Here is a 12,835-nt window from a genome sequence, read left to right on the forward strand (position 1 = left end):
CGCCCTTATTCCTGTTTTTCCAGCGTTTTTGTACAGAAAGTACATTCCAATAAAAAAAAAAGCAGCAGACACTGAGCAAAGGGGTCAGAGGGAGAAATCCACATTACTGGGAACATTAAAAAGCATCCTATGGGTAAGATTTCTGGGAAAGAAGGTCTGTTTCCCGAAATTCACATGGCAGCTCTGGCTGTTCTTTTCCAAGCAAACTTCTCGTTTCCCTGAACCCAAAACCTGGCTGAGGGAAGTATGAAATTCCTGTTTTATTGTTGGGATCCTGTGCAGGGATGCTCAGCTCTCCTCCATCCCACACCCAGAGCTCTCCCATTATCCAGTCTCTACCACGAGGCTGCAACAAGCCCTAAACTCTTTCACCCCATGAAAGAACGTCCACCCTGTGGGCCTTTCTTCCATGGAAAACCTGGAAATTGGCATTTTTCCCGCAGGTTTCACTGGGAATGGTGAGGATGGGGTTAAGCTGGCAGTGAGCTCATCCCTAATGAACAGCCTCAAGTTTTCCTAAGGGGCCAGATTGGCTCCATCTGATCCACTTTGTCTCCAGGTCAATACTTCATCAGGCAGCTTTGGGGCTGGTTTATTTTCCTCTTTAAATGCATCTTTCTCTTCTTATAGGAGGGAAGGTTTTCTCTCCCTCCATTACAGAGCTTCATGTATTTTTCAAATGGCAAAATTCAATTAAAACACACGCCAGCTGCAAGGAAATACTTCAGGAAAAATTCAGAGAGAGCATTTGCAGGGCGTTTAAGACTCTGTCATCCAAACCCCGGGGTCAGGAAAGCCTTGGGATGCACCTTGTCCTGGGAAGGGATGGCTGGACGAAGGAGGAAAAGGAGATTTTTCAGTGCAGCCTCCCCATGTGGAAAACTCTGGCTGGCATGAGGCTGGGAAGGGATGGCTGGATGAGGAGAGGAAAAGGAGCTTTCCAGTCCATCCTCCCCGGCGGGAATGCCCGGGCTGTGCGGGCTCCACGGGGCTGTTTGCCAGTCCCTCTGGAGCAGGATGCAGCACCGAGGGCTGATGCCGCTCACCAAGCCCGGAGCCCTGGCAGGGGGGAGGATGTGGGATCGCTCCGGGAGAGGCGATCCCAGCTCCCAAATCCCTGCCAGAGCTGGGATCCATCGCCGCAACAACCCCGGGAGGCTCTGCCTGCTCCGGGCGGCCGGGAGGGGAGGCTTGGCTGGGCTTGGCGCTCTCCTAGATGGGACAAATTGGGACTGAATTATTAATAACCACTGCAGACTGTCTGGTTTCCACCTCTGCGGGAGCCTCTCTGATTTAGGGCACAGCTGCAGTGCCCATCCTGCATCCCTTTCCCATTCCAGGGGCTTGGCATCCCGCATCCAGCCCTCTCCAGAGGCTCGGGATGAGCGCAGCCCGGAGCCAGGCTCCGTCTAGACACGGCCCCGAGGGAACGGGGGGATGGCAGCAATTAACAACCTGGTTGTTATTTTCCCTATCTGGCGTTTATTGACCCGATAAAACCCTCTCCTAATTCCAGCCTGGCTCTTCCCACAGCTCTCCCGGCTTCCCAGTTATTGCACCAGGCTCGCCGTGAGTGATTTGTGCAGGCAGCGGTCCTCAGGGGGTGGAATATTAGACACACCAATTAGCTGTCTGTGGAGAAATTCCCATTTACCTGCTCAGCGCAGGCATTTCCCCCAGCCCTCTCCCTCCCTCTGCTTTCCCCTCTGCTTCCCCCCTCTCCCCACCATGGCTGGAATTCTTAATTAAAGGGGAAAAAAGCAGTTTAATGTGACCTCTGACATGACGTAATGCAGCCCCGAACGTCTGCTCGGGCTCTTTGCAGCCAGACACGGAGCAGGTGCTGTGCATAGCAAAGAGAGAGCCAGGCGTGCCAGCTCCAGATGGAGATTTTGGGATGGGAGCACAGATGGATCACCCCTGCCTGGGCTCTGAGGAGGAGCAGGAAAGCTCCCACCAGTGGGAGGGAAGGTTGGGATGGCACGGGATGGATGGGATGGTGATGGCACGCTCCGAAAATATGGCTCTGGAAATCTCATTTCAAGAGAATTAAGGAAAAATAAATACTATTTAATACTATAAATACTATAAAATAAAATATAAATACTATAAATACTATAAAAATAAATACTCAGACACCTTAATCCTAGGGAAAAAACCCTATATCCAAATATCCTATAGCCAAAAATATCCCCTCAATGTGTTTGTCGCTGCCCAAGAAAGCAAATTACAGAGAAGTGTGGAAAATGTTGTGGTCACAAGGCCAAATCCAAGTTTCCCTGTAGTTTTACAGCAGGAATTGTCACATTAAAGGAGGGAAATCATTCCCAAGGCAGCTGGGAGAGCCCCTGGACAGCTGGGATGTGGAATGCTCGAGGTGTCCCAAATTCGTGGGGATGGGGATGGAGCCAGTTCCCGTTTAGCTCATTGCTCCAGGCACCTGTGCCAGAGCCTTCCCTACCTTTATATTTTTGGAGTTACAAATGGGGAGAGAATTCACCGAGGAATCTTTTGCCATTTTACACTGAAATTCCATTTTGTAATCCAAGTAAAGGGGAAAAAAACTTATCCCAGGCTGTGTCCTTGTGTCCCGTGCCTTGCCTTGGAGTGGCCAAAAGGAATTTTGCTGGAAAACTGGATTCACAATTTGGAAAGGTGCAAAGTCTCGGTGACTCAGGGGGCAGGGATGGGTGGCCACATCCCCAAAATTCTGGGAGAAACAGCTCAAACCACATCCCTGAGCTGGCTCATTCGCAGGGGAGAAAGATGAGAGCATCAAATGCCAGGATCATCTCCAGCTCACCTTATTCCCACCATCCCCAAAAGGATTTCTTTATTTTATCCCTGTTTTTGCTCAACAAAAAATGCCAAGAAAATCCAACTCCATGGACTTTAAAAGGCTGGGCCAGGTGGAGCTGGTATCCAGAGGCACCAGGATGCTCCCAGCATTTCCCTGGCCAAGGAACATGTGAAATAAGCAGGGCAGGCAGATTCCTGCATTTCCCTCCCTTCCTTTTGACTCTGTGCCCCCCAGCAAGGACAGAGCTGATGGGCTTTGCAGGGAGATGATGCCCTGGGTGTTATTTACAGCTGGCCAGAAAATCAACATCTGGAGAGGGAGCCTCATCCCTGGCCATCTGTCACTTGGAATGGAGCTCTGCAGAGGCAGGTGAGTGAAAACACCGGGATTTGCCTTGGGAGGGGGTGGCTTTGAGGCCACTGTCCCACCTGAGGTTTGGTCTCTCTCCAGAGAGGTCACTTTGGTCTCAAAATGGGCAGAGCTGGGACAGGGAGTGGCTCCCAGGATGCAGCCAAGCTCCAAGAAATTCCCTCTCCCCAATCAGACATGGAGGAAAGAGCAAAGTCCAGCTCCAGGGATGGGTTTATCCTCTTTTCCTATAAACAAGAGAGAATTGCAGAGCTGCTCTGAGCATCGTTGCCTCCTGGGAAAGGCTGCAAAAGCTGTGGGAAGCCACTCGGAGCAGGATTTGGGAAGAGCTCACTCAGGGAAGGGAAAGGAGTGAGAAGGGGGGATGTTCCTGCTCTCCAGCTGGGGTGCTTTGGATAGGGCAGAATTCCATGATTTTGCTGGATAATTGTCATGTTCATCCTGGGAAATTCACACAACAGGAATGGGAAAGGCCACATCCCCCTCTCCATCCCCTGCCTGCCCTCCCATCCCAAACATTCCCCTAACCCCGGGCAGAACCAGCACATTCCAAACCCGCCCCTTGCAGGCAGCCCTGGTGGGTTCAGGCAGGAGGGAGAGGGGCTGGAGGTGCCTCCAGGGTTCTGTCACCCCTTTGTGGGGCAAGTGGTGGCCCCAGACCCGATTACTGTGGGGAGAAAATAATAAATCCTCTCCTGCCTGCCTCAAACTTCAGAGCCCACCCAGGATGAGCCACTTCTCTCATCCCAGCTGCCTCATGGGTTTTTGAGCCCCAAAATCAGCTGCACCCCCAAAAAATCCCAATTTTTCCTGAGGTTTCTCAAGCTGTCCCCGAGCTGCTGGGTCCCTGCTCAGCCCCACTGCGCCCTGCTCATCCCAGCATCCCATGGATTCCCTGGATGGGATCTGCCCCTGGGGTCCCTGCCTGGTCCCCAAACTCCGGCGTGCCCCAGGCCAGCGGACAGCTCTGGCTTTGCAGGTCTGAGCTGCCTCCAAGGCAAAGCCCGTGAAAAATTCCACTCCAGCAGCCAACAGCACAACAGGGGAAGGGACTGGGAGCCCGGCCCTGCCAGGAGAGAATCTGGGCTTTTCATTATTTCTGCTTCAGCTCCGTGCTAGGGGAGGAGAGACAGACCCGACAGAGACACAGCTGGGAACGGGGAGAGGCTCGGCCCCATCTCTGGAAAGGGATGGAAAGGGCTCCATCCCTGGCTCTCATCCCTGCCACCACTGCCCTGGAGGGATCATCCCCAGCACTGAAAGCTTGGGAAGACCTTCCACAGCTCCTGGGAGGTCCCCAGGGATCTCCTGATGTTGGCTGGGGACCAGCTGCCCCCCTGCCAGTGGGGACAGCTGCTGTGTCCAGCTTGGAGCCCATGGACCTGTTGCTTTTCCGTAAGGGAAGGTGATCCTCGCTGGGGGCAGTGTCATGGAGCCACCATGGGACACCTGGTGGCAGGGTGTCCACTGCCCCAGCCTGAGGCCACGCTGGGAAATCCAAACAGCCCCCAAATACCACCCCATGACCCCAGAGGGTGACACACAGGGACGGGATGGGGAGGATTTGGGATGTGGAGGCAGCGAGGAAACGAGCTTCAGCAAAGGGAAGGTGCCCACCATGGAAAAAGGGGGTTGGAGATGGGATAAAATTGAAAAGTAGGTCCCACCGGATGCTGGGTGAGCACCAGACATGGCCATCGTGGGATTTTAGGGTGCTCAGCACCCTGAAGAATTGGGACTTTCTTAGTCACAACTTTAAAGGGATAATCGGTCGGATCCATGGGTTAAATCCCCCTGGGATTTTCAGGGGGGAAATTTGCTTAGCAGGGTCTACGGTCAAATCCTTTAATTTCCTGGATTAGGAAGTCAGGACAGTTTGCCATTTGTGCTGTGGGGAGGAGGTGAGAGAAACCTCATTGCTTGGGGCTTTTCAAACCAACTGCAAGAGCATGGAGAGCCTGGAATACCCCAGCACATTCCCTGCGCTCTCCCCAGCACCCCAAACTTGGGGGGAAGGAAAAACAACAAGGAAAATACTCAATAATTTGGCTCAGCTCTGTGTTTTCCTCTTGGTTGTGCTCCTGGTATTAATTTTGCCTCTCCCTAGGAAGGAAAGGGTTTGGGGAGGGACAAGGATGGGGTGTTGGGTGTGCTGCTGAAGGGAAGAGGGTGGGAGCAACCAGGAAACCCAAAAATGGGAGTTGGGAGAAGGAAAAAAGCATGGAGACCTCTCTCACGAGCTGGGAAAACAGCAGAGAGCATCCAACCCTTCCCCTTGGCTCTTCTCCACCCTCAAACTTTGGGATGCAGCATCCCTGGGACACGGCTGGGGGGTTTGGGGAGGTGGGACACGGCAGGAGGGGCTGCCAGCATCCCCCCTCCCCGCCCTGGGTCCCGGCTGTGGGACTGGGTATCCCAGCGGGATATCCCTGCACCTCCGGCAGGGTGAGGATGAGGATGGAGAGGGTGGTGCCAGGAGAGGGATGTCTCCTTCTCTGCCCAAATTCCCTGGGAAAAGCAGCGAGGTAGTTTCTGCTCGTTGAGCAGGAAAAGCAGGAGGAAGGAAAAACAGGGGCTGGGTTTGTGGTGTTGTGTTTGTTGTATTTTGCTTCTCGCCCGCGTGTGATGAAGCAGCAGCAAGAGGCTTCATCACTTTGTGCTGGGCAGGCAGGAGGTTCCTGGGGGATCGACCGGGGCTCCGGGGGCTGGAATGGTCCCGCTCCCCTCCTGGGAAGCGCTGGATTAAAATCCAGGCGGATGATCCGCACTGCGGTGGGCTGCGGTGCGGTGCCAGGGGGGAGGAGGAGGAGGAGGAGGAGGAGGAAGAGGAGCAGGCAGATTCCCCTTTCCCCCGCGCTGCCCAGCGCTCCGGGACAGCCCCTTCCCATGGCAGCGGTGCCTGCCAGCAGTGAATCCCCTCCCGTCCTCCCCTCCTGGCTGCCAATGCCACCCCTCCTGTCCCCTCTGCTGTCCCCGCACAGGTGAGCTCTGCTGGCACCGCGTTCCGGCCCCGCCGCCCCATCCCGGCTCTGCCCCCCTGTTTCCTCCAAATCCCCTTTCCCAAATCCATCCCTTCCAGCTGCGCTTTTCCCGTCACCACACAAAGCACTCGGATTTGGGGGATCTTTCCTGGCGAGCAGGGCAGAGCCAGAAGGGACAAGGGAGAATCCGAGGGGCTGGGAATCTCTGCTCCGCCTGTGCCATTCCAGCACAGCCCAGCAAAGTTGGGAATGGGGCTGGGAATGTTCGGCACACACCCGGGCCATGGAGACGGGATGTTTTGGCTCGTATTTAGCTCACTGGAGAGGGAAGGGAGTGGGAATGGCCAGGGTGGGATCCGCAGCGGTGCGTGAGGGATGGGAGGGCAATGAAAACCAAAACCCCACTGAGCTGCTCTGCCAGAAGAGACAAACGACCCTGCTGAGGTTTTCCCAGCTGGATCACCTCGCCAACTTTCATTCCTACAAAAGGCACTTCATTGTCCAGCCTGTCCTGGACGCAGCCCGTGCTGGGGTGGCTGCTGGGGACACACCGAGCCCTGAGCAAGCCTGGAGGCTGCTCCTGACTTCTGACACGGCCACAAAAGGGCTTAAGGCTGCAAATCCTGTCTGAGCAGGAAGTTATTAAATTGGGATGGCAGGAGCACGTAAACAGCCACGGTGCCCACATCACATCGCGCAGGAGCCGGCCGTGGGGAGGGGGGGATGGAACACTCCGGGATGGCTGAGCCTGGAGGGGCTGGACTGGAGTGGGAATGTGCCTGCCCCGAGTCTGATGTGTCCTTGTCATCCCGGCTGGCAGGACACACCACCGGCAGGAATGACAGCCCATCCTGATCGTGTCCCCTGACCCCCGTCAGCACCGGCAGGAGCTGGGAGGGAGGTGGCAGGGAAGGAGGGAATGCTCAGTTCCATCAGCAGCAGAGCCTGGTGGAAGCTGCCAGCCCAGGCTTTGCTCCTCTTGGATTGGGAAGGTCTGGGGGAGAGAGCTGGGGGGAGCAAGGAAAAGGCGCTGTGAAGAGAATCACCTCCTGCCCCTGCTGCTCTCAGCCTTTGAGTCCATCCATCCATCCATCCATCCATCCATCCATCCATCCATCCATCCATCCATCCATCCATCCATCCATCCATCCATCCATCCATCCATCCATCCCTCCATCCATCCCTCCATCCATCCATCCATCCATCCCTCCATCTCCTCTGTGTTTCCCTCCCTGACTCTCAAGGAAAGCATGGAGGGACTGGGAAGGGATGGAGGCAGCACATTCACCCCACACGAGACCTGCTGGGCTCCAGGTGATGCCCTCAGTGGCCCCATCAGTGCCCGGCTCATGGGCTGAGGTGACTCCTGCAATTCCCGAGCTCCAGCTGGCTGGCAGGGCCTCAGCAGGGAACAGCAGCACTTCTCCAAACAGAGGAATCCCCCTTGCACTCAAAGCTGCCCAGAGAGGGGCTGGTGGGACACCCTGCCCCACCTGGGCATCAGCTCAGCCCCATCCCTGCAGCCAGCTCAGCTCTACCCCATCCTGGCTTTGTTTGTCCCTGCTGTCCTGACCCAAGGCAGGGGACACAAAAACCTTTTGGGGGCCTTAACCCCCACCCCTCCACCCCTCCTGCCTCTCCATCCGCAGCAGGAGCCCCTGGGGCAGCACGAGGCGGGATGAGGGTCAGCAGCCAGCCCCCCCAGGCACCCAAAAAGCGGCAGCAACCCGAAATCAAAGGCAGCCCAGACAATGGCAGAGCTGCAGGCTCAGGCCTGGCAGAGCATTAAGCAGCAGCAGCATTACCGGGGCCGGGGAGCGCCAGTGGGGACATTACCGCCACTCGCAGAGCACGGCTCCGCTTTTCTCTGGGCTTTGCCCGGGCTGTGTTTCCATTCTTCTCAATAAAATACCTGTTTGGCTCTGAGAACCTCCTGCACTTTGCTGCTCAGCTCTCGGGGGCTTTTCCTGCCTGCCCGCTCTCTGCCCCACGTCAGCCGCTGCTTCGCCCTCGCTGCGGCGTCCTGAGGGAGCATCCAGGCCGAGCCCAAACATTCCCCTTCTCCCCTCCTCGCTGCCAGCTTGCCTTTATTTGCTTCCTTTTCCAATTTCCCTCCACTTCCCCTGCCTGAAGTTGACTGACACGGTGCTAATTTGCGGCCCAGCTCCCCCTGAGACCATGGAGCTTTAATTATATTTTTCTCCTGGTTGGTGCAAGGCTCAGCTATAATTATGCCAGGAGGAGCATTACTTAGGACTGACCTGGGAGCAGCATTCCCTCTGGGAGCTGGGGCACTGGCTGCTCCCAGGAATTCTGATTTAAGGTGCTGCACAGCAGATCCCCCATGAAGCTTGTGCTGGAGAGGAGCGAAGTGTTTGACACGTGCCACCCACCCCTGGCACTCATCCCTGCCACCAGTGATGGTCCCTCCTCCCATAACCAGCCCAGCCACTGATTACAAACCCTTGAACTGTGCAAGCAGCAGGAAAGCCTGGAGAGATGTGGGGTCTGTCTGCTTTGCTTTACACCTGCCACCATCCATCCTGGAGAGCTGGAGTCAGCCCTGATCTCCCCCGACTCTCCCTGTGCATCCATCCTCCACAGCAGGCTGCTGTGCCAAAAACCAGGGGCTGGCATGAGCTCCCTGGCCCACCTTTGTTGCCTGGATATTTTATTTTAGTGGATGATGATACACCAGTGCCTACAGAAAGTTTGCCTGAGGTTTCAATTAGCACTAATGAGATGGGACTTGGAGTGTCCAGCTCATCCTTCATCCTTCCAGGGTGGCAGCAGAAAGAGTTCTGGCTCTTGGCTGATTTGAGAGGGAATGAAGATCTCCTAGAGCACTCAGAGAACCCTCCTTGTCTCCCTCCTTTTCATGGAATCATGGAAAGATTTGGGTTGGAAGGGACCTCAAAGTTCATCCAGCTCCATCCTTGCCCTGGGCAGGGACACCTTCCCTATCCCAGGCTGCTCCAAATTTTCTCCTGGCCTTGAACACTTCAGGGATGGGCCAGCTGCTATCAAGAGGAGTTCCTCATCCCTCATTCACATCCCCTCTTCCCCTTTCACTTCACCTGAACAATTCCATCCAATCAGAGGGAATGATGCATTCTCCCATTTTAATTGCAGCAAAGACAATTTAGGAGAATCTCCTCTCCACCCTAAAAGAGATGCCTTAAACGTGCAGATATCACTGTGCTCTAGTCACACTCCAACAACTTTAGGAGAGCAATTTAGTTGTCTCCAGCACACTGTGTTTTTTAGCCTACTTTCCTCAGGAAATGGGGCTCACTCCTGTGATTGTGCTGTTTATATATCTATATGCCATCACTCCCACACTAATAACTTTTGAACGTGTTGGCCAATTCCAACCAAATCTGACAGAGCGGCAGAGTTTTCAAAAATACTGAATTCCTACAAATTTAATGAAAGCCGTGGGTGGGCACATATTTATTTTATTTTTATTTTTCCCCCCACCAAGGGAAAGGCTGCAGAGTGAACTCAGGATGATCAGACAGAAAAGAATACACACACACACATGCACAGCCACGCCAGGTGCTGGGAAATCGGAGTTTATGTTGGCATTAGAAGGGGGATATTCCACCCCTGAGTCCCAAAACCTCGGGAATCAGCACCAGGATTCTCCCCCAGGTCTGTTTGGTGGCATTTTGGACGACGCAGTTTGGTGTGGGCACTGCAGGGGAGGGTTCCTTCATTAGGAAGCTTTAAAATTAATCGGACTAAGATTAATAAGAAAGCTTTTCTAGCTGGATCTCAGTATGTAAAACCTTGCTCTGCTCTGGTTCTGCAGGCTCAGGGACTCTGCCAAAACCCTCGCGAGGGGGGAGAGCCCGAGCTGAGGGATTGGAGGCTTCAGACAAAGCGGTTTAAGGTAAAAGAGCAGAGATTTACATGGGATATTGGGAAGGAATCCTTCCCTGGACCCACCTAATCCCATCCATCTCCAGCTCTCCATCCTCCACCCTCCCTGCTGCTCTCCAGCAGAGCCCTGGACCACCCAGTCAGTGCAGAGCAGGGAGGTGTTCACGCCTGGCATTCCTGACTTGAGTTTTTCCCCTTTCTCTCTCATAATTAGAAGTGGAATATTAGATGCCAAGAGCTCTCTAAGCATCTCTTCCAATCCCACTCTCGTGGTGTTCCGGGATCATCACCACCTGGGACAGAGGATGCTCAGGTCCTCAGACCCAGCATCCCATGGCAGACTGGAGCTCCACATTTCCAGGATCCTTCCCACAGCACACCAGAGCTCCACACTTCCAGGATTCCAGCCTTTCGAGGCATTCCCATCCATCCCCAGATCACAGGGAAGGATCTGGTCTTCCCACTCCTCTGCAGTCTGTTCCTACCTGGCATTCTAGTGGGATTTTAAATTTTTTTTCCAGCCATCAGCTCAAAAACATCATCAAGCCCAAATGTGCTCCCAAAGCAGGCCTGGGAGGTTCATTCATATTGCAGATAAGCCCTTGGCAGACGTGCTGATAAAGATTTCGAGTGTGACTCTGCATACAAATATCCCAGACCCAGCAATTAATCCAGCACAGGAGGCTGAGGAGGTACCTGGGTTTTTCCCCTAACCCCAGCCTGTTTTCCCAGCCTGGCTGCTAAATATAGTTCTTGCTCAGAAAACGAAAAGGAATGACATGCTCTAATAAACCATCCCAAAATGTGATACAAAGAGCCCTGAATTCTCCAGAGGAGCTTCTCCTCCTCGCCTCTCTGCTGGTCTGGGAGCTTCCTGCAAGGCACAGAGCTCCAGGTGCCTGTTGGGAACCAGCTACAGGGCACTTGAGCTGGTCCATCTTTGAGCAGGGACCTTATTGACACTTTAATTAGACATTGCTCGTTATCCCCTTCCCTCCTGCTGGTTTTCAGCCAGGTCAGATCCCAGCTCTGGATCTCTGAGCAGTTCCATGAGGGCTGCACAGGGAGAAGGGGCATTATCAGTCACCCAGATCTGCTGTTTTCCAGCAGAGCCTCAGACAGGGCAAACCCTCCCCAGGGCTGAAGCCACATATTGGGCAGGTTTTCCACTCAAAAACCCTTTTGGGAATGGAAATAACTGGGAATCCTCCCGGCACAGGCCGGCTCTGGGGTAGTTCCTCTTGGCTATGAGTCAGGCAGAGGATGCAAGCAAACAGCACCTCAGGAGCTCTTCTGCTTATCCAAGAGGAGAGGGAAAAATGGGATAAAAAACCCAGTACCCCCTAAGTGACAGCTGTCAGCCTGTGACAGCCACCAAGGTGCCACCACCCCTGCCCAGGCTGCCCTGCTCTGGTGACCCTGCGTGGCCTCTCCGCCTCGCCTGGGGACGTTGTGCATCCCCAGGACCCTGGGAATTACCAGAGGGACAACTGGGCTTGGATCCACCCTGTTTTGAACAGCACCCCAAGGCTTGGGCAAGCCCAAGGCTGCTGTGAGATCCACGTAGCACCAACCTGCAGGTGCCCACCACGAGTTGCTCTCCTCCAGCAGCACCCCTACTACAACAAAAACCCTTATCCCATTTATCCCAAGTCCCCAGGGCGGGATCCCAGCTCAGACACATCAGGCTGGACAGGAACCCCCTTACCTGGATGCCGCGATCTCCGCTTTCTGCTTGGCGATGGTGGCCGCCCTCTCGGCCGCCTCCACGGCCCGATCCACCTTCTCCCGGATCTTGCTGGCGCGCAGCGGGATGAGGTTCTTCCTCTTGCCGCTGACCAGGATGTTCTGCTTGTACTTGCCCTCCTCCTTGGTGCCGTCGGGGAAGGTCATGCAGCCGTAGCCGTGGCGCTTGTTGTTGGCCCACTCGCCCTCGTACTTGAGGCCGTCCGAGCGCTGGCTCACGCCCGAGCCCGAGCGCTTGTCGTTCTTCCACTCGCCCACGTAGATCTCGGTGGTGGTGGCGTCGATGTCGTCTTCGATGACCGAGAGCTCGGCCTCGCCCTCGCCCAGGCTGATGGTGGAGTTGATGTCGCTGGCGGTGGAGCTGACCGTGCTCATGCCGGCCTCGCTCCGGAACGAGCTCTGCTTGCTCCGCTGGCTGGCCAAGGAGCTCTTGGACTCGGACTTGCGGAGCTTGAGCCCGCTCAGCAGCGAGCGCCGGAAGATGCCCTTCTTCTTGCTCTTGAGGATCTCGGCGTCGCTGTGGGCCATGAGGACGAAGCCGCCGCGGGACACGGCCGGGCTGCCGGCCACGGCGGGCGAGGCGTCGGGGTGCAGCGCCGTGCCGTTGGTGTGCTCGCTGCGCAGGGAGTTGATGGACGTCCTCAGGGGTGACCTGATGACCGCAGCCATGCCGTAGGGAACGCTCTGCCGGACGCCGTAACCCTGGCGCATCCCTCCGACCCACTGGCCCTGGTATGTCCCTGCGGAGAGGAGACAAAGGGAAACGGAGGGGGGAGGGTCATGGCATCAAACTCCTCTGGGAGCCCTTTGCAGCTCTGGAATCCTGGTCCTGTCTCCAGGACGAGGATTGCGACGTCAGGTTGTGGAGGGAAAATTGGTTGGGTTGCAGGCTTGTACTCCAGCTGCAGCAGGGGAATGTTAGAAACCAGCCAAGGCATCAAGGAGCTGCCCCTTGGACCAATCCCTAAAGTGAAAGGGAAGGGAGCATGGCCCTGGAATGGGGGAATGGTTATCCAGGAGCACACTCTGATCCCGTCCACGCTGCTGGCAGCAA

General features: G+C 55.4%; 1 protein-coding gene across 1 annotated transcript in view; it reads right to left on the bottom strand.

Moving 5' to 3' along the window:
• The window catches only part of JPH3 (junctophilin 3), a 46,025-nt gene that overhangs the window by 19,287 nt on the left and 13,903 nt on the right, over positions 1–12,835 (bottom strand). The window contains exon 2 of the mRNA XM_005528151.3: positions 11,744–12,521. Coding sequence (XP_005528208.1) covers positions 11,744–12,521 — 778 coding nt within the window. The remainder of the gene's footprint in view (positions 1–11,743; positions 12,522–12,835) is intronic.

The sequence above is a fragment of the Pseudopodoces humilis genome, chromosome 14 (genome assembly GCF_049639895.1).
Source record: "Pseudopodoces humilis isolate 2021_Gansu_Grassland_sample_001 chromosome 14, ASM4963989v1, whole genome shotgun sequence".
NCBI classification, from domain to species: Eukaryota; Metazoa; Chordata; class Aves; order Passeriformes; family Paridae; genus Pseudopodoces; species Pseudopodoces humilis.